The following is a 21,015-nucleotide window of genomic DNA, read 5'->3' as shown; positions in this document are numbered from 1 at the left end:
CGACATCGCCTTATTATAAAACATACAAAGAAGGAAAAGGGCCACATAGAATTTTTTTTTGCAGTGAAGTCATAATTATTCAAGAAAAAAGTTGCATATTTTTGAGAATGAAGTTGTGAAATTTTTCTCAAAAATAAAAAAAAAAATCTCGAAATTGTCTGAAGATGGGACAGTGAAGATATTTGAAATACTGGAGGACAGAATTCTACCCTATTCCACCCTATTCAGGGGTGCTGGAGAGGAGGGTCCGTCGGGAAGTCGAGCCTCAGATTGAGGAGGAGCAGTGTGGTTTTCGTCCCGGCCGTGGAACAGTGGACCAGCTCTACACCCTTAGCAGGGTCCTTGAGGGTATGTGGGAATTCGCCCAACCAGTCTACATGTGTTTTGTGGACTTGGAGAAGGCGTTTGACCGTGTCCCTCGGGGAGTTCTGTGGGGGGTGCTTCGTGGGTATGGGGTACCGAACCCCCTGATACGGGCTGTTCGGTCACTATACCACCGATGTCAGAGTTTGGTTCGCATTGCCGGCAGTAAGTCGGAATCGTTTCCAGTGGGGGTAGGACTCCGCCAAGGCTGCCCTTTGTCGCCGATTCTATTCATAACCTTTATGGACAGAATTTCTAGGCGCAGCCGAAGCGTTGAGGGAGTCCGTTTTGGGGGCCTCAGTATTACATCCCTGCTTTTTGCAGATGATGTGGTGCTGTTGGCTCCTTCAAACGGGGCTCTACAACTCTCACTGGAGCGTTTCGCAGCCGAGTGTGAAGCGGTTGGGATGAAAATCAGCACCTCCAAATCTGAAACCATGGTCCTCAGTCGGAAAAGGGTGGAGTGCCCCCTCCGGGTCGGGGGGGAGATCTTGCCCCAAGTGGAGGAGTTTAAGTATCTTGGGGTCTTGTTCACGAGTGAGGGCAGGAGGGAGCGAGAGATCGACAGGCGGATCGGTGCAGCGTCTGCTGTGATGCGGACGTTGTATCGGTCTGTCGTGGTGAAGAAGGAGCTGAGCCAAAGGGCGAAGCTCTCAATTTACCGGTCGATCTACGTCCCAACCCTCATCTATGGCCACGAGCTATGGGTCGTGACCGAAAGAACGAGATCCCGGATACAAGCGGCCGAAATGAGTTTTCTCCGCAGGGTGTCTGGGCTCTCCCTTAGAGATAAGGTGAGGAGCTCGGTCATCCGGGAGGGGCTCAGAGTCGAGCCGCTTCTCCTCCACATCGAGAGGAGCCAGATGAGGTGGCTTGGGCATCTGATTCGGATGCCTCCTGAGCGCCTCCCTGGTGAGGTGTTCCGGGCATGTCCCACCGGGAGGAGACCCCGAGGAAGACCCAGGACACGCTGGAGAGACTACGTCACCCAGCTGGCCTGGGAACGCCTCGGGATCCCCCGGGGAGAGCTGGAAGAAGTAGCTAGGGAGAGGGAAGTCTGGGCTTCCCTGCTAAAGCTGTTGCCCCCGCGACCCGGCCCCGGATAAGCGGTAGATAATGGATGGATGGATGGATCTCGAAATTGTCATTTTTATCCGGAAGTGCACTCTTTTCTTCCTCGTAAGATTACATTTTTTTTCTTGAAATTATACGACTGCTCTTAAAACTATTTTTAAAACTTAAAAAATACAGATGTATGCCTTTATTCTTTGGAAATATTCAGATTTTGTCTTGAAGACAAATGTCTCCAAAATGTGACGGGTTTTTTTTCTCTCCCCAAAATAAACAATGTTTTCCTGAAAGTATAGGACATTTTTCTTGAAAATACACAACTTTTTGACCTTGAAAATGGAAAGATATATTTTCAAATATAAGCAATTTATCTCAAACTATATTACTTTGTTCTTGAGAACAGTCATGTTTTTTCTCGCATTTTTTTCACCTTAAAAACACTATACAGCCTTTTTGTCAAAAAATACTATAAAAGGTTTCTTCAGTCATTATGAAGTGAAGACTTTTTGAAGTTTTTTTCTCATGAAAATCTACACAAGTATTTTAAAATGATCAAGTTATCTAAATAATATATGATTATATATCACATTTCTTGAAAATCTACAACTTTCTTAACTTTTTTTCTAAAAATGTATACTGTACATTTTTCCCAACAATATTTTTGCTTTATTCTTGAAGGTAAAATACTTTTTATTTCTTAAAACTAAACAATTTTTTGTAATGTCTGACATCGTCTTGAAAATATCATTTTTTTCTTGAAAACATTAGACTTTTGTATATCTCAAAACTACAATATGACTTCTCAAAAATGCACCACTTTTTTTTGAAAACTCTTAAAATACGGTAAACAACTTTTTTCCCCCTCAAAAATACATGACTTCATTATTTCACTTGTGAAAATCCAACTTGAAAGTCACAATGCAATCATTTCTTTTTTAGAGTGTGGCCCAAATATTCCTTGTCAAAAACAAGCATTGCATTCCACTGCAGCCAAATATCTTCTCCGAGTCTACGCAACACTGTTGTCACAGGTCATTTGGCAGTTTTACTTGTGAGCGACGGGCCCACCAGCCGGGGGCGCTGTAGCAAAACGAGCATAGTTTGCCTTGTTTTTTTGTTTTGTTTTTTGTCGAACGAGCGAGCCACTCGTTCTTTTGAAAGTTACGCAAACTATCCCGGACCACAGGAACAGCCCCCATGATTGGCATGTGAGCGCTACTTGAACGTCAAAACAATAAAAGAGTCTCGTTGGACTTTTTTTTCTACGACAGGTTGATGTGCAACGTGAGCAGTGATTATGCACACTTGTAATATTTTCTATTTTCATAAGAGATTTAAGTGCTTTTTTCTACATCTTTTTTTTCTTCCTTGCATGGAGTGCAAGTGAGCTGGATGAGAGGGGGTGCGGGGGGGACAAATGTTTTCTTTTTCAGTATAGTATATTTGCATTTGGTACTCTCTCGGAAGTAAAAATTACATTTAAAATAGTATTTTAAAAAAACAATGCGATGACAGGCAAAACATGTGGATGTTTCGTAGGTTAATTTACGAGACTATACCAAGTATTTAAAAGCTATTTTTAGAGTAACTTAAAAGGAAAAAAACGTGGAAGAGAAGTCGTTCATTGTTTCCTTTCGACATGCCTTTGATCTTTGTATCTACATATAGCAAGAAAATCCATAGAGTCATGATGATTGTGCTACTGTTGTATGATACTGCAGTCCCATTCGCAAATAAACTCTTTGCATGAAACTGCCTCTTTTCTCATCAATCGGGCTTTGATGTGGGTGAACTGCTTTTCACAGGCCCAGAGCAGACCGTGCCAAAGAACACCAAAGTAAAATAGCATGGATCATCACATAGCATCCAAAATCTTCTTTTTTTTAAAGATCTTTATTTTTTCCCCCTCTTAAGATATAATGACCTCCCCCACTATCTTTTCTTGTAAATATTAATTTTTTAGAAAAATTAATTTAAAAAAAAATCGCTCCTTTTCTTTCACATTTTTTCCAATTCTGTCCAAACTCATTGCTCAGGGGAACAATTCCCTTCTTTTTTTTTTTTGTTGACGCTTTTGTCCGCAACATTAGACCAATTAGCAGGTCTGAACTGTCCAGCCAGTTCCACTCAGATGACGGCGTCCCGCCGCGCCGCACTCGAGTGCCATCACAGTGTAAGACAAGTTGGCACATTTTGCTGGCGTGAATGAGTTGGTGGTGGCGGCCACGCTTGGAGTGCATCCATCTTCTCTCTCCTCTCAAATGGCCCGTTAGGAAGTCGTCCATCAGGTTAAAGAAAAATCCAATGATGAATAGAATTCATTTCATACGTTTAATTGGATTTCATTTCAACCTATTTCAATGTGAAGATTTGTTGGTTGTTTGAAGCTAGTAGTGCCTGTCAATAAAGGACAATATAAGGATACAACAAGTTATTTTTATTTAGATAAAAATGTTGATTCGCTATAAATATTATTATATTGACACAGCCATACAAGGTACTTTTTCCAATATCTTTTGTTTACTTAAAATATACAAATATTCATTCAGTCATTTTCCGAACCGGTTTATCCTCTCTAGGGTCGCAGGGGTGCTGGAGCCAATCCCAGCTGTCTTCGGGTAGTCGGCCGAGGACACCCTGAACTTGTTGCCAGTCAATGGAAGAATATAAAAATATAACAATTAAAATATTTTTTATATATAGATCGATAGATATAGACCAGGGATCACCAACTTGGTGCCCGCGGGCACCAGGTAGCCCGTGAAGACCACACCAATAGACCGCCAGTGCTAAGATTGTGATTTGCTCGTAGAAATTATGATTTAAAAATGCAAACACGGGCAGTATAGTGAGAGATCTTTAAGATGATCAAAGCCTGAAAATTAAAATCATTAATTATTAAAAATAACACATTCTAATATTATTAAATGTAATTTGAGTGCGAGTGGTTGTTCGTTTCTGTGTGCCCTGCGATTGACTGGCAACCGATTCAGGGTGTCCCCCGCCTACTGCCCGAGGACAGCTGGGATAGACTCCAGCACCCCCCGCGACCATAGTGAGGATCAAGCGGCTCGGAAGATGAATGAATGAATGTTATTTCAGACGTGTATCAATTTGGTATCCCTTCACACAATCGGGGCACATGAAGTAGCTCTCACTCTCAAAAAGGTTGGTGACCCCTCATATAAACTAACCGCATTAAGTAGTGTGAGTTCTTATCACCGTTAGGCGGCGCCAAAGGACTAACAGGAAACTCCATAGCCAATTAGTTCAGCAGACTCGATTTATTTATATGGTCAACTAATAGCCTGCAGTTGCGTTCAGAGTTCGCAAGCGCATTCACATGTTGCATCATGCTTCTTGAATTACATTATGCTCGAATAATGTGCATGTTTACAATCACTGAGTGTGCCTTTAATGCCACGATTGACTCCACTGTTGTGGCAATCCGAACAATGTGCTTCAGATTTGATTTAATCCCGCCTGTTCGGTGCATTCCCCCCAGTGCGGTTTACAAGGCGGGTGGACCTGCCCCTGCTGGTGTCGGGACCTTCAGGCGGGCTCGCAGCCGATTGGACGGGGGTCCGACCGGGATCCGCCCAGCTATTTATGGCAGACGCCGGTCCAGGTTTGAGCCCATACATGGTGGGCCCCGAGGTTGGGTTACCCAGCACACCGAGTGACCCTCCCCGCCGGCGGGTCACCTCTCACACTCGCTCCAGTCCCTTGTGAATGTTGCCACATCTTATGGAAGTGTGGAATTTTTAGGGATTCATTTCTGCAGCTGTATCTGTCATTGTTGTTTTGTGTCGTTTTGGTTTTGGGGGTTTTTACCTGCTCACACCAGCAGCTTCCGCAGCACCTGATTTTGGGTGTAGTCAGCCCTGATCTCGGCCTGCAGAATACACGTGAGTCCAGTAACAGTATGTCCTTCCTACCTATGATGATATTTGTGGACAAAAGCGCCATCAGAAAGAGTTAGAATGTAGCAGATGTAAACCCACGTCATGCATTTATGTTTTGCTCGACAGTGGTTTCCAATGGTTTAGGACTTGATACTTGAAAATAACAATAAGACTTCCCTTCTTGAAACAATCTTTTTTTCCGCGAGAAAAAAACTTAACTTTATTCGCAATAAAAAGAAAACACCCCCCCCAAAAATTGAAAATAAAAATAAATAATAATAATAATGATAAAATACAACCTAATTTAAAATAAATGTATTTCTTAAAAATAGGATATATTCCCCTCAAGAATGTACTTATTTCTTTCTTAAAATAAGCCTACCATTTTTTTCATAAAATATCTGTTGTTTTTAAAACTATGAGATTCTTTGCAAAAATGTGCAATTCTTTCGAGAAACTAAGCTTAAAATGATATATGTACTGTTTATTTTATATACTTACATAATACGTATATATTTCAAATACAACTTTTTTTTCGAAAGAATGCCAACTTTATTCTAAAAGTACATTCAACGTTTTTTCACAACACAATATGCAACTTTTTTCTAGAAAAAATATTTAAAATAGTCTAAAATGTAAAAACTTTTCTCCAAAATACATTGAGAAGTTTACACTTTTTTCCTAAAAAGTATACATATTATTTTTCATGCATACAATGTTTTTTTTCTTGAACAAAAATAAAGTCATCCTTTTTTAGAGAGGAAAAATCAACAATTTTTTTCTCAAAAGAAATTGACTTTTAAAATGCCATTAATTTTAAATAATGCAAATTCCAGATTTATTTCTTTTAAGACTCAACTTCGTCTCAGTGTTCTTGAAAATCAGTTTTTTGTTATAATAGAATATACATTTTTTCATCGAATATTTTTTTCAGGAAAATATCTCACTTTATTCTTCTTGAAAATAGTCTGTGATTTTTTTTTCATAAATCCAGCACGCTTTTGTTTGAAAATATCTGATTTTGTCCTAAAAAAAAGACAACTTAATTCTGGAAATGACTCGCTATGACCTCAAGTTTAATGCTCGTATTTGAACAAGGTATCATCATCATCATCATCATCATCATGACATCATGACATGAGGATGTCACGTGTGGTTCCCACACAGCTCTTGGCAAGCTGCCTTGTGCGACCAACCGTGTTGTTTGTCGTGCAAGTTGTGTGTAGCGCGGCGGGCTGGAGCACGCCAGCACCTGCTTGGCCCATCAGCACACACATGACCACATGGCTACACACACACACACACACACACAAAGGGTATAAATGTTTTAATATGGTCACCATAACTCTTAAACGTGAAACATACAGAACAAATACAAAGTGCATGAATGATCGGAGCAACACAAAGACTGGGGCATTTTGTAGATATAACGAATGTGATTCCGCATTTTTAAGTATATATTAGGTCCTCCTGAAATGCGCCACTATAAGGCAACACAGAACAAATGTAAAGTTCATGTAAATATTGAATTAAGCACATATCTGTTTTTAACTCATTTGACCAGCTTGTGGGTTGCACTGTGGGGAAAAAACCCTTTAAATTACAAGCATGTACTGTATTTTTCACTCAAACACATATTTTGTCCATATTTAAAATTACATTTTTGTAATATAGCTGGTTAAGAAGTGCATGGTTCTATGTGCCACCCCAGTAGCACTGATGAAAATGTGTGGCCCCCTTGTGTTAGGGTTTGGATGTGACCCCAATTGCACGACAACAGGCAGGTATCATTGAAGCCAACACTTGGCGTAGTTTATTGAAGACTCTTCAATAAAGAGTCTTCACAAAGTCACTCAGGGAGAAGCATGAGGAGTCCACACAAGGAACAAGAAGCTGCAGGTCATGCAGGAGATGGCAACAGAGTCCACTGGCGTGGTGGCGGCACAAACTTGCACTGAGGAATGGTCTGTGAGTCAATTTGTACCAGTCCAAATGAGCAGATAGGCAACAGGTGGGTGATGAGCTGACGAGTCTCAGGTGTGAGGTGCAGCGCACCCTGGCTGTGGAGGCTGCCTGGCTGGCCCCTCCCTAACACCTTGATTATTTTTGTTGCCCATTATTTGCATTATTTGAGAATATTTTGTTCATTGGAAAATGTACTCTTCTAAGTTTGCACAATTTCATTATATCCTGTTCTAAAAAGTAATGTTTTCAGCTTTTATGTACTAGTAAATACTGTATTGTTATTGGATACGGTTCATTGTTTATTTTATTTGTTGTGTAGTATAAAATTTCATTTCAATTTAATGTCGCGTTTTGATAAAACGAAAAGATTTCAGCTGTTATTTACAAAGTATCGTATTTTTGTTGTTGTATTTTTTGCCTTGAGTGAGGACTGTATTGGACGCTAGGCAGCACATCTTGCCTCCACCATGATGGTGGTGTTGATGATGATGATGATGATTCTGATGATGTAAGTTAGGAAGAGGAGAATTAGGTAACTACGCTTAGATACCTGATACGTTACCTTGAGATATAACATGTCACTCCAAAGATCATCGCACGTAAAGACTTATCATAGCAATATGATTTGCGCAATCCCGCATACAGGCACAACCACAGAGGAACATTCAAAAAGCGTATAAAAAGTAAGATAGGGGACTTGGGATGGAGTATGAGGGGTGTGACACAAGGCTGGCTGCCTTCTTGTAAACACAAACCTCTGCTGGTGGACAGGATGACCTCCTTGCAGCAGCCACTCACAACACATGTTGCCTTATTAGGGGACAGCCGCCTGGGACAAGTGTGCGTGCGTGTGTGTCCGTATGTCTGCTTGTTTGAAAGGGTGAGAAAAAACATCAGTGTGATTTGACACCCGGCTACTTTTTGGACTTCAACTCACGCACAATATACATGAAAGTTTTGCGTACATGCAAACTACAGTACACTGTACATACAAAATTGTTGGGGTTATTTTTATATAAATACTGAAAATGATCAAGCTAATGTTTATTATTAATATTATTACTATACATTTAGTGACATGTTTTGAACATTTGATTATATTTTATAATGTATTGAATTAATAATGTAATATATTTTCACTGTACATGTATGTGTTGTTTTTTTTTTTGGAGGGTGGCACGGTTAGCACGTCTGCCACGCAGTACGTCGGTTTTCTCTGGGTACTCCGATTTCCTCCCACATTCCAAAAACATGCACCAGCACACCTGTGACCCTTGTGAAGATTAGCGTATCAGATCAAATAATGGATGGATGGTTTTGCTTAACATTTTCAACAAAACGTTGATTTTTTTTCATGACTGCTACTACTACTATTAGTACTATGAATAACAATAATGATAATAATAATAGTATATTTGGATACTTCTATCAATAAAGTAAATAATTATTTTCATAGAAAGCTGAGTATTTTTCATTTTTCAGACCTCTGACACATTAAAGTACAACACTTGAAATCAGAAAAATAAAGAGTAATGAGTTACAGCAACTAGCAAAAAGTCAGTGAAAGCCTGGAAGTAAACACCTCTTCTCACACAATCCTAGACGGGATTACGGCACAAATGTGTTAGCTTGCTAATGCTAATTGACAAGCACGAAGCTTCACCTTCAGTTGGTGGCCCGGGAAGCACACACACGACCCGAATATCCTCGCCTTTGCTGGCACATCGCGTCCAATCCCCTGTACCGTTGTTTTGATCATCGCGGCTAATTTCTGACTGTAATCTGATTAGGCCGCTGAGCAGCTTTGGCGTCCCGCTGCGCTGTCGTTCTCGGACTCGGGTGACATTGTGAACAGGCTGCATGGTGTCATTGCCGGGTGGTGGTGGTGGTGGTGCTTCCACCGCTTGAGTGCCAGTTTGCGACCACTCTTCTCCTGCTGTGCGTTATCCACAGTGCTAAACATGTTCCGAAACCCTTGGATATCTGGTTACCATGTCAACAATGTCCAGTACTGCGGCTCAGGTAAGGCCTGTTGGCAGAGATGGGCACTTTACCCTTATTTGCGTCCTCCGTCCGCTTGGCAGAGATGGGCACTTTACTCTTATTTGTGTCCTCCGTCCGCGACCTGGGTACCGTTCCGTCATTGTTCCTCCTTCAACATTTACTTTACATACACAAAGACGTCCTCTTGCGTATCCCGACACCGCAGCAAATTTAAGTAAATTGTCAATATGCTTTCTGCTTGAAGATGTATCATCAAGCAAAATATTCCACCCATCCATTTTCTAATCCTCTTATCCTCACAAGGGTTGTGGGTGTGCTGGAGCGTATCCCAGCTGTCTTCGGGCAGTAGGTGAGGTACACCTTGAATGGTTGCCAGCCAATCGCAGGGCACACTTCGATGAACTTACACAATTTAGAGTAAACAATTAACATAAGCTGTATGTTTTTGTAATGTGGGAGGAAATTGGAGTACCCAGAGAAAAACCACGCAGGCATGGAGAGAACATGCAAACTCCACACGGGAGGGCTGAAGCCGGAATCGAACACTGCACCTGTGCATTGTGAGGCGGAGGTGCTAACCAGTCGACCACTGTGCCTCTACTGTACTGTGACCCAATGGTTTCTAATTTTCACCTGCATTAATCTTGCAAGTCGGGCCACGCCAGTCAGAACTCACTGATTGTATTTTTCTCCCCGCAAGACTACTTTTCTGCATCGAATATTAACTCATTCACTCCCAAAGACGTTTTTAAACGTCTTTTCAGACTTGCTCCAGAATTGGTTGGTACGGAATGAGTTAATAGAAAACCCGAGCTGTCACTGGCTAGGTTTTTTTTTCTGTCCCCAGCAACTCTGAGCCTCTTAGCCTGGTTGGCAGCATGCGGGTGTTTCCGAGGAAAATTGAACTGACTTGACGTCCACGGGGCTTTCCAAACGGGTCGCGTACACATTGCACAAGTCTTGAATACAAAAAGCATACCCATGATCAGTTTTGACAGCCAGAGATCATATGATTTTTTTTTAATCTGCTTGTGTCCTGTTGAAGGTTCATTGGGTCCAAAAAATAGACTGAGATTTGTTCTAGTGGTGTCTGGAGCGGTAACTGAATCTGTCTGCGACAAAAAAAGGAACCTACTTCACAACAGACTGCTGTGCTTGTTGTGAGAGTTGCTATGGACTTTGTGGAGAGCGACTGACATGATAATGAACCACCCCCCCAAAAGAAACAAACATAGAGCATTATTCTCAAAAGCAGTTGTTTCTTGTGACTTCAGTCTTATGATCAATGCGCTAAATCCTTACTAAGCAAGCTCACCAACTGATCCTCCATCTTGACAGTTTGCGTCATATCACGTTGCAACGTGACCCGCGAGGAATGTCAACTTGCACCCATTTGATTGACACCCATGTCACTGTTAACATGATTTTCATCTTCAAAAAGGAACCATACTTGATCATTACAAAAATCTATAAATGTTTGATTTAAGCGTTGCATTGTGTCAATATTTCAAACCAAGAGGTGCTGGCAATCTACTAATTTTAGTAGTTTAGAAGGGTTCATCTAGAATGCGAACGTAACACGGACATAAGCAGTTAACAAAATTTAGTTAGGAACAGTCTTCAAAAACACCTTGTCTACAGTATTCTTTTTAAGAAAAAATATTTATTCTTTTAATTTTTTTTTTAAGTCATTAATCACGCTCTGCCCACACACAATGACAATCTGGCATCGCCTATCTGTCGAGTACTAAGGTCCAAATTTAAGACAAGACAAGTTTATCTTTGAACTAACCGCTGAAAAAGGCCAAAATGGACCTACGATGATAACATCAAACAAAAATGGCAGACTTCCTGTGTCTTTTCAGGTGTGGCTTCTTGAGATTTTATAGTGGGCCCATTCATGACAGACATTGCTCTAATGGTTCATTTTGATCAGGGAAAATAGCTTTTCAAACATCCCACTGGGCACTAGCGACTCAATTTCAAACGCTGTTATGTGGTCACTGATCTTGACTGAGACTTGTGTCCTAGCAGGATTTGGATCCGAAGCTGTGGGCAAACTTTGCTCCTCAACATCATTGCCAACCGAAGCCTTAAGGTAAGAAACAGCAGCTGGGGCACGGAAAGAAAGTAGGCCTCATGTAAGTAGAAAACATTTGTGTTTTGTTTGAGTGTGTGAATGACATTTTTCAAGCTAACAACAGCAAAACGTCATTTTACTTCTAATAGAAGTTCATGGCAAAAGTTTGAGACTGTTAATTCAAATGACTATGTGGCCAACCACATCGCATAAAGTTAGCATTTTAGTTAACAAGCTAAGAATCGCTGACCATCTTCTTCATACCGCATGCTTGGTCATCAAGACAAGAGATGCAGTATGTCAGCATAGACGGCTGTATGTTCTCATGCGGGTCAGCATTAAATGAACAGTAAATTCCCAGACACATATAAAAAATATCCATAGCATTCGAACCATGATTCCCATAAGCCTCTTTTGCATCATGTTTATAATTACTCCTGCAGTTCTTTAACACAGTGAAGAGGAAATGCAGTGTTGTGAAAAAGTATTTGCCCTCTTCCCGATTTCGGTGTTCTTTATATATTTAGCACCAATTTTAATATCACACAGACTACTCAAGGAAACACAAAATGTCGTTTCTAAATGCCAATTTAATGTATTAAGGCACACACACAAAAAAAATCCAATCCTGCTTGACCATATTTTTCACTGTATAATATCAAAAAGATGCTAAAAGAGTCTTATTGTTGTTGTTGTTTGCTTTTGTCCCTTTCAACATCACTGTATGTGTCCAAATCTGAAAATAGCTTTGTATAAACAAAATAGTTAACAAAAATATTGTGCCAGGCTGATAGAGAATGTCATGGCTCAATGACCGCATTCTTGAGTTGAATCGTGGCGGTGTGATCTTTTCACCTCGCGTCACCCTTTCAGACAAGAGTCATTTCCCATCAACTCCTTAATCTTCTAATTGTGCATTCATTTTTTTCAAGTCAGTTTTCATTCTTTTATTTGTATTCTCATTTTTTGACATTTAGTTTTCAGAGTGATTTCTCTTTACAAGACAAGGCCGCCCTGGTCAAGAGCATTTCAGATACAGATGCCAAACTGCTGGTGGTACTTCCCAAGGGTGCGCATTGGTTTCCTTGTTTGTTTTTTTAGTGCTGTGCATTTTTTTAAAACGGTATTATAACATTTAGTTTCAGAATTGAAGAAATACTTCGAGGGAGCTGTTCCGACAGATTTCGAGATGAACAGGTATGGACTCCTTAAGTATACATAAACTGGGAATTTAAACAGAATTTTTAAAAATGTGAAAGACCTCACTCATAACAAGAAAATAATCGGGGTGTAGTCAAAATAACCAGTACACCACCAAACATAGAACCAAGTCTTGTCTTCAAGCCAAATGTCTGTCATAGTACCAAAAGTGATCCGGGAGAGAACATGTATTGTCACAGGACGAAAAATCGTAATCGAAGAAAAAAACTGCGGCCTTGTCATTTTTATTGCGGCGAATGACTGGTGCGACATGTTGCACAAGCACACAACACAACAAGTTGCTCTTATACTTGTGCTCAGCAACAAGTCGTTCAGTATCAATTCACAATCTTCCTTTGGTTCATCCCAGTGCAGTTCAGATCACAAACATCAGGATTTGCCATAAATATTGGAACAAGTTAAACATTTATGATTGACTGACCTGAATAACAAGATATTTCTTTCAGACACTTGACTATATGGCCTTTGCTGTTACTTAGTGTTCAGTATTTGGAAGGAAAACAAAATCCTCAAATTCAGCATGACTCTTTACGTTTTATTTCAGGAAGGAGAGGATGGCCCGCCGTCTGGAAGGGATTGAAAGTGACGCTCCGCCAGTCCTGCTGCCTAGCGGTTTGGTTGCTAACAGAATGCTGGAAGAGGACCCACATCGGTACACGAGGGCCTCGGACCCCTGCGATCCTTGTGTGATGGGTGAGTTGACACAGGACCTTGCTGTCCTCTGTTAACTGAAATATCCGAAAGATTTGCTTATTCTCGACAGCAGTGAGGCGCCTCAGTCGAGAAGAGCTGGACGCACCCCAGAAGCCTCTGACATCTCCACAGTGCCAGTCCAGAGCTGGAGTCAGCCGCACAGAGGCAATGTTGGTGTATGTCGACCCTGTGACGTTATCTACCTCATCGACACCAGCGTCCACACCCTCAGACGCAGCCGATCTGAAATCCAAGGCCGAGCGCATCGCCCGCTACAAAGCCGAGAGACGGAAGCAGCTCTCAGAGCGGTACGGCATCCTTCTCGACCAGGAAGCGGACATTGATTATGCATCTCGCTTCCGTGTGCGACTCGACCAAGATTCCGCTGCCGACAGACACTCAGCTGGAAGGCAAGATAGACCAGAAACAGAACCGACAGAAGATGAAACTGGTGGCCCGTACCGCTCTGGTGTGGGCAGAGTTTACATGAGGACTCACCTAGACCTTGCATCCGCAATTCCACCAGGCCCAGTCAGCACAAACCAAGCTTCAGCCCCAATGCAAGACACCAGATTCTTAGAACGGGAAAGAGCCATGAACATAGAAAACTACCGGAGAGGCGGCGCTCAAGAATGCACATCTGGAATCAGGGCCCAGGAGCACCATGTGCCTCAGCCCCAAGATCATTATCATCAGCAGCAGCAGCAAAATCCCACTCACCACCACCACATAGACGCAACACATAAAGAGCAGAGTCTCAATTCCAGCAGGGACTCCAACGTTACAGCGGTGCCAGGGTCTCCTCGCACTGCCCGCCGGGCCTCACTGCCATCAACCCGCTACGGTATCTCACCTGGGGATTTATTCATTGAACAGCAGGCACAAAGCATCCTCAACAGGCAGGGGTGAGTTCATAAAATGTCACCTTGATTTTGTTCTGGTCTCAAGGCCGAGGGCTCTTTCCGCTTGCTTGGGGTTTTGACGAACCAAGTAAAAACCACATGTCTCAAACATGGTTTTCAAAACCTTTTACTGAAGAACTGGAATAATGATCTCAGTTTTCTCACAAATCTATTTCTCGGTATGAAAGCTGAGACTATTTAGTTGTTTAACTGTGCATTCTAACATCTCGTTGAAGAGCATTTATTTGTTTTGGACACACCTGTTGATCTCTCCTGACACACTAATGTGCAGGGGTTGGGAATCATTGATTTCGACAATTAGATGCATCACGAAACCCAATTATCTGTAGTAAATAGTTTTATCAAGCTTTCAATGCCGAAGTAAGCCTCGCTGCCGAAGTGTTGCCTCTGTAACCATCTGATTCTGACCCTGACTGTACCAGAAGACATAACTAGCTTGACCAAACAGTTGACGATCATGACAAGAAGTATCGGTGACAGTTTGACATTGTCCGTAGCCTTGCTGTCCTGTCAAAGAGCGACTGTACTCATAACACAGACACTCGTCAGCTGGTCGTCAAGGTAGGAAGTAACAAGCAATCATCTGAACATTAACTTTGACTGATTGTACCTCACATAATCACTTCAGACGGTTTGAATCCAAAGACTCCTTCCTAACAGTCCTTACCTTTGTGGGGGGGGTGGGGGGGGGGGTTGCCATCGGTAGCGTCTGTGTCAAATTAATCCACCAATGGAGCGCTGGTGAGATTTCTAGCCAAACGTTAAAAAATAATAATTTTGCAGTTCACCTACCTTACACCAGGATTGAATTTCTTGACTGGATAATTCCTTTGAGCGTGTTTTGTTTTTCATGCTTACTGACTCCCCTTGTACATTCCTTTGCCTAAGAATCAGAGGCAGTACACAGAGGCCTCCTGAGTGGAGAACAGACAGACACCACAGTACCAGACACCGAACTCAGGAGAACCCGCTTGCACACGGCCCGGAACCCGGACAGTATAGAACTGTTCCTCAGCCTCGCCCCAGTCCAGGTCACTCTCATTCTACTCACGACTACCAACCTTCCATTGACTACCAAAACCTCCCTATGTCCACCGGCCAACTCCAGAGTCCCCCAGTGATCGGGGGATCAAGAAGGCGAGTGAGCGCTGACCAAATCCACGCAGCCCAAAAGGAGGCAAGGCTGGAGGCAAGGTTGGAGACCCAGCAAGCCTCCAAAGAAGAAGTCCACACGGAAGGTCTGTTGAAGAGCCGGAAAGCGGTGTTGCCATCCGAAATCCGCAAGCGAGAAAAGACTGCAGATGATCCTCACAGAGGACCAAACAAAAATGTGGAGAGTCAAACTAACAGCCCGGAACAGATGATACTTAGTCGAGAAGTTGAGGAACCCTGGCATTCACCCAGAGAGCGAAGACGGGAAAGGAACACAGAGAAGATCCGAGAACGAAGGAGGCATCGTCTCTCTGGTCATGAGCCTCAAGAGGACCGAGTGTTAAGACTAGTGCACACGGAGAATGCCTCGGAAACCTTCAACCATCCAGAGTCACTCATGCTTCAGACAGAAATCAGAAGTTGTGCTGAGGAAGATCTTCCACGACAGTATCAGTACAACTCCTCAAGGAAGCCTCAGCAGACACGACAAGAAGCTCATCTGATGAGAGTGGAAGAGGCCCGGCGGTATGAAGTTTCAGAGCCTCAAAGGCAGCAAGAATTGCAGAGGAGTGGCTCAGCTATTTATCTTCAGAAGGGTTCTTCTTTACCTCAGGCCAAGCACAGAAGCACAGAAGCAGGAGGAGGGCCTAAACCCAAAACACGAATCCGCTCCATGTCAGACATCGGTATCAGCGAGGATTCTGTCATGTACCGGAGACAGAGGGCTACCGCCACCCACGAGAACTCCTCCAGGCCTGTGCCTTCATCAGGGGCGGCTAATGGCGAGATGGGAACCTTGGACACTCGAGTATCAGTGGCCCAGCTGCGACACTCTTACCTGGAGAACGCCAACAGAAAGCCTGACTTGTAGGTTCGCTGGCATGGGCTCTGTCGTGTTCGGTTGCATGACTAACTCAGCAATAGGATGCTTTTCCAATCCATAACACATCAAACAAGAGCAGTTAAATGTAGACCTCCACCAAGGCTAACATTTGGGATTCTGATAGGAGGCCGAGGCCCCTGGCATAAACTCAACTGAACTTCAAATCAGGATTCAAACTCAAACTCTTTCAGAATGGACCTTCCAACACCGCATTCACATGGACAAATAAACCAATGAACTTTTGCGGTAGAGGCAATGTGATGGTCATACTTTGAAACCCAAACATCAAATCCTAACCTTAGTTTGGAAGCTTAATTTCAAACCGTAACCCTTCTTTGAAACCCTAACCCAGACGGGAAGCCTTAATCTCAAACACTAATCCATGTCTGAAGCCTCAACCCAGTTTTGCATGCTAAGTGTGGCTAACTGCTACCCGCCATTGTTATATTTGCACCCGCAGCTGAACTTGCACTCTGCCTCATTCTTTGTCAATCAAAGCGAGAGTACCCACTTCTCAGCGATGGAAGTAGATCTTGCAGCGAGTGGCATGGATCCCTGGGGGGACCGAGCTGCTCGGAGGCCCCGCCGCTACATTACACCGGGGGATGGCCGCATGTCTGAAAGGAGTCGGACTCAACCAATCACATCTGCGGAACGTCTGGAGACTGACAGGTGCGAGAAGGCAGTCCTCACACAATACTCTGAGAAGTTAAAATTCTGTTTGGATGTTGAAAAGCTATCATGTTTTTGTTTTTTTTACACAGGTCCTATCTTAGTCCAGCACTGGTGCAAGATGTTGAAGGTGATTTCTAATCTGACCATTCATGTATATGCTGCAAACCCTAACCCTTGTTTGAAACCTTTGTAACTATAATCTTGGCTTCCATGTGAAACATTAACCCTCATTCAAAATCTGAAACTTTGGTTGAAACCCTAACCCTGACTTCAAGCCCTAAAGTTTTACTCTTCCGCTTCGTAGTGGATGAAGAAAAACTGGACGAGCGAGCCAAGATGAGTGTAGCAGCCAAGAGGTCCCTTTTCAGGGTAAATGACTTCCACTTATCTGCACACATCTTCATGTCATGTTGCGTCCGCAAGTCAAGATTTTGTCTCTCTCGTCAGGAGTTGGAGAAGACTTTGGAGGGTGGTGTTCCCAAGCCTCGCTCTCGAAACGCTGCTGTGGAACGTCGTCTACGCAGGGTCCTGGATCGCTCGCACACTCAGCCCGTCACCGGCAAGGAAGTGGTCGACGCTTGCAGGTACAAACACATCCATCCACATTTGGGTACTCTGTAGAACCTTTATTTTTCAGTTCAGTCAAGTTTAAAAGCTCTTTTTTTTCAATTCGACATCTAACCTGAAAAAATATATGCGGATACTGTCTGTTTTTTTTTCAGTTGTTTTCAGATAATTTGGCATTTTTACTATCCTGTGCCCAGTGATTTTTTTCCCCTTCTCAGAACACGATGTATATTTGCAAGTTAATAAAAGAGGGTGATTGAAAAATTCCCTTTTACATTTCAGAGTATGTACCTTTTTACGTTTAATGAATGTTTTGAATCTGTACGTCTATCTCTGCCAGGCTTAAGTACAGAGTGTGTCGATTTTGCATCAGCAGTAGTTTTCTTCATTTGAGTTTAGTTGTTTTTTACCCCCTCTTCTAAGTGAACCTTCGACATCATCACACACTGTGGGAAGCCACACCAGCCCCAGCGCCAGCACCGCCAGTCCAGCTGTTGTCAGCGCCACTGTGACCACCACCCGGTAATACAATAAAACAAGAATGATCCAATGAAAATGCAAGAAAGCAGACAGCTACATCCCATTATCCATTACAGTACAAAAAATGGCCTCATAAACAATAATAATGCTTTTATTGAGTTGATATTTTTTGAAATGAGGAAGACTGTACACATATGTCACTCTGTTGTCCCTTGGTGGTGACTATGCTGATATGCTGTCCCAACGCATGAGCGCCTTTCTGCACCTTATAGGGGAAAGAAGCTGCTGTTTACACACTAACTCACCAATGATGATCCCCAGCATTCCCGCTTCCTGCGTTCTTTGCATTCTTACAAGGTTCAGATGTCAGAAGTTGGGCACAACAAACAAACAAACACGAATCCTTCTTGAGCCATTTCACGCACTTCTTAACAAGTGATTTGCAGTGCAACTTTATATGACGTAAATCCTGGGCAACTGGATGATGCCCACTCGGACACTCCGTTCTTGGTCTTCCAGTATTTGTATTTGAAACCCTAACCTATTTTGTTAGTGTAACCCAGGCTTGAGACCGCTTTCACAAATTACGAAAATGTACATTGATAACCATGAAAAACATCAACAAAAGGTTTTAAAAGTATCGTAAAATTAATGAAGAATATAATTTTTCTTTAAAAAATTGATTCCATTTATGCGCATCTTAACGGCTAAATTTCAGCTTCACCATGCTTACTTTGATCTCTGGTCTGCACTAACTGTCCCAAGTCTACAGTTCTCCTACAGGGTTTATATTAAATCAGATTTTTTTTAAACATATTCAGGACCATTCAATGATTTGTAGAAAAGTCGCAGAATTTTGAAAATCTATTCTACAGCTAATTGGGAGTAAGTGTAAAGCCTTCAGGCCTGGAGTAATGTGTTCTGATCTCTTTGTTGTGGTCAGAACCCGAGCTGCAGTGATTTGTATGAGCTGCCGTTGTTTGATTGTTTTTTTTATGTATTGAGCTTATTATATAGTATTTTGTTTGTGTGAAGCACATTGAGTTGCCTTGTGTATGAAATGTGCAATATAAATACATTTGCCTGGCCTTAACACTTGGACCCTGTCCTCAGTATCCAAGCAGCTCCAGCCCCCCAGGAGACGGTCCAGGAGACCCAGGAGGACGAGACCCCTGAAGTGGAGGGGGACCACCTATCCACTCTCAGCTTGGCCGAGAAGATGGCCCTCTTCAACCAACTCGCCCATCCGGCGGACGATGTGTCGCCGAAGAGTGACACCGCCCGCCAACGCCGCGCTCTTGCCCGCTTTCAGACGCAGCCCATTACCCAGAGCGAAGTGGAATGGGTACCCTCTCTATGCATTAAATACACTATTCGCAAAAAGTTAAGGATACTGGGCTTTCTTGAATGAAGTAAAATTCATTTCACCTGTCAACATTTCAATGGATTTAATTTTTTTCTTTTAAATACAGATTATAATGTCAAATTATGCCATGAATAAGATGGTGTCCTCACAGGTGACTGAGCCTCCAGTGGCTCCTCAGTCGACATTATTGAGTCCAAGCAAGAAGAACACACATTTTCCTCTTCACCTTTTCACTTCTTGTGGGTCCCTATAATTTTATCCAAACTTCACTTCTTATATATATATTGCGCGTCGTCCCGCACGCGGTCTGTCCATCCGTCTGTCCCTTTTCAAAACGTACCTACTTCACCGCGCCGCCACTGCTCCGCTCAGGCAGTGGCTCACTACGATCGCGCGGGCATCTTAGCGAAAAAATGTTGTCTACCCACAAGCATTGCAATGAAATTGTTAGTTATTTAGTAGAGCTAAACATCTCTTTATTTTCGCGATAAGCAATGAAGATGAACAAAAAGTTGAACCAAGCAACAACACTTTTGTGGGCCTAAGGCCCACCTTACCAGCCTTCCGCAGGAACTAGCTGATGAGCCGCCCGGAGGGCGGCGAACCACCACCTTACCAGCCTTCCGCAGGAACTAGCTGATGAGCCGCCCGGAGGGCGGCGAACCAGCTAGTTTAACATATTTTAGGTGTCTCAAAACGTTTTACTTCATGCAGGTTTCCCAATATTCTTTTGACCTAACACAAAAAATTACATCATACATTTGCCTTTATACCTTTGTCCAAACTCTACTTTTTGTTGCCTGCACCTGTCCCAATACTTTTGACACTTCACATTTTAGTTCTTGTAGGTGTCCCAATACTTTTGTCCAAAAAGCATCCCTTCACTTATTGTCGGTGTTCCAATACTTTTGGTCATATTTATGAGTTATGATTTTTTTTTTCCTTCCCTATAGTTAAAACACAGCAGTCAAGTCAAACTAGAGCCCCTCCCCGCCTCCGTGGTCCGCTCTGTGGCAGCTGCCCCCTCCCATGCCTCCATTACCATGGTAACCGCGACGCCTGCATGCAGCAGCAGCAACATAACCCACGAGGGGGGCACTATCACCCAACAACAGACCCCTACCACCACTGCAGACCACCAGGAGAGGGCATCGCGGTACTTCTCAATTACCCAAAGCAAGGGGGACCCAGGCCACCCCAAGCTCCGCCCCAATAGCTCTGAACAACAACTGGGGGGACTCCCTTCTCCCGCCCCTTCTTCCGGCACTCTTCGCCGGCATCAGGCGGAGGCGGACGACAAGGAGGAGGCGCAACCCAGCCCGAGAGCCTTCGGCGATACCCAGGAGAAGAACGCAGAGCAGGGAGGAAGACAAGAAGGAAGAAGCCACCACCTGGGAGAAGAGGCAGCGGGAGATGGTGGCAGCATCAACCAAGAAAGACTCTCAGGTAGGAGACCAGTTTGGTGACTGAACAAAAGGGAAGCCGAGAAAGGGCGGTGGACGCTCCTCATTACCCTCATTGTGCTCCCACACATTATTGCTCGCTGAGCTTGCCTCTTATAGGTGGGCGGCAAAGGAGCCGGAGGGACAGTTGTATTTATTTGGGACGCATCTCATTAATATTCGCTGTACCGCGTGGATCCCTTTGTCCCCAAAAAGACTGTGCTA

At 43.2% G+C, this 21,015-nt stretch overlaps 1 protein-coding gene across 9 annotated transcripts in view; it reads left to right on the top strand.

Moving 5' to 3' along the window:
* The first annotated feature begins 5,072 nt into the window (after positions 1 to 5,072).
* LOC127616581 (supervillin-like) overlaps positions 5,073 to 21,015 on the top strand; it is a 29,967-nt gene continuing 14,024 nt past the window's right edge. For 3 of the 9 annotated variants that reach the window (XM_052088245.1, XM_052088244.1, XM_052088241.1), the window contains exons 1-14: positions 8,787 to 9,326; positions 11,343 to 11,406; positions 12,366 to 12,457; positions 12,528 to 12,585; positions 13,154 to 13,302; positions 13,373 to 14,207; positions 15,114 to 16,244; positions 16,759 to 16,932; positions 17,025 to 17,062; positions 17,240 to 17,304; positions 17,383 to 17,519; positions 17,926 to 18,024; positions 19,096 to 19,327; positions 20,302 to 20,794. In XM_052088245.1, coding sequence (XP_051944205.1) covers positions 9,266 to 9,326; positions 11,343 to 11,406; positions 12,366 to 12,457; positions 12,528 to 12,585; positions 13,154 to 13,302; positions 13,373 to 14,207; positions 15,114 to 16,244; positions 16,759 to 16,932; positions 17,025 to 17,062; positions 17,240 to 17,304; positions 17,383 to 17,519; positions 17,926 to 18,024; positions 19,096 to 19,327; positions 20,302 to 20,794 — 3,628 coding nt within the window. In that variant the 5' untranslated portion in view covers positions 8,787 to 9,265. Of the gene's footprint in view, positions 5,163 to 5,284; positions 5,343 to 8,752; positions 9,327 to 10,121; positions 11,450 to 12,365; positions 12,458 to 12,527; positions 12,586 to 13,153; positions 13,303 to 13,372; positions 14,208 to 15,113; positions 16,245 to 16,758; positions 16,933 to 17,024; positions 17,063 to 17,239; positions 17,305 to 17,382; positions 17,520 to 17,925; positions 18,025 to 19,095; positions 19,328 to 20,301; positions 20,795 to 21,015 lie in introns of those variants that run through there. The other 6 variants (XM_052088246.1, XM_052088248.1, XM_052088242.1 and 3 more) reach the window with 6 other exon arrangements.

This window comes from Hippocampus zosterae, chromosome 15, assembly GCF_025434085.1.
Source record: "Hippocampus zosterae strain Florida chromosome 15, ASM2543408v3, whole genome shotgun sequence".
Taxonomy (NCBI): Eukaryota; Metazoa; Chordata; class Actinopteri; order Syngnathiformes; family Syngnathidae; genus Hippocampus; species Hippocampus zosterae.
This window is presented reverse-complemented; position numbering and strand designations above follow the sequence as displayed.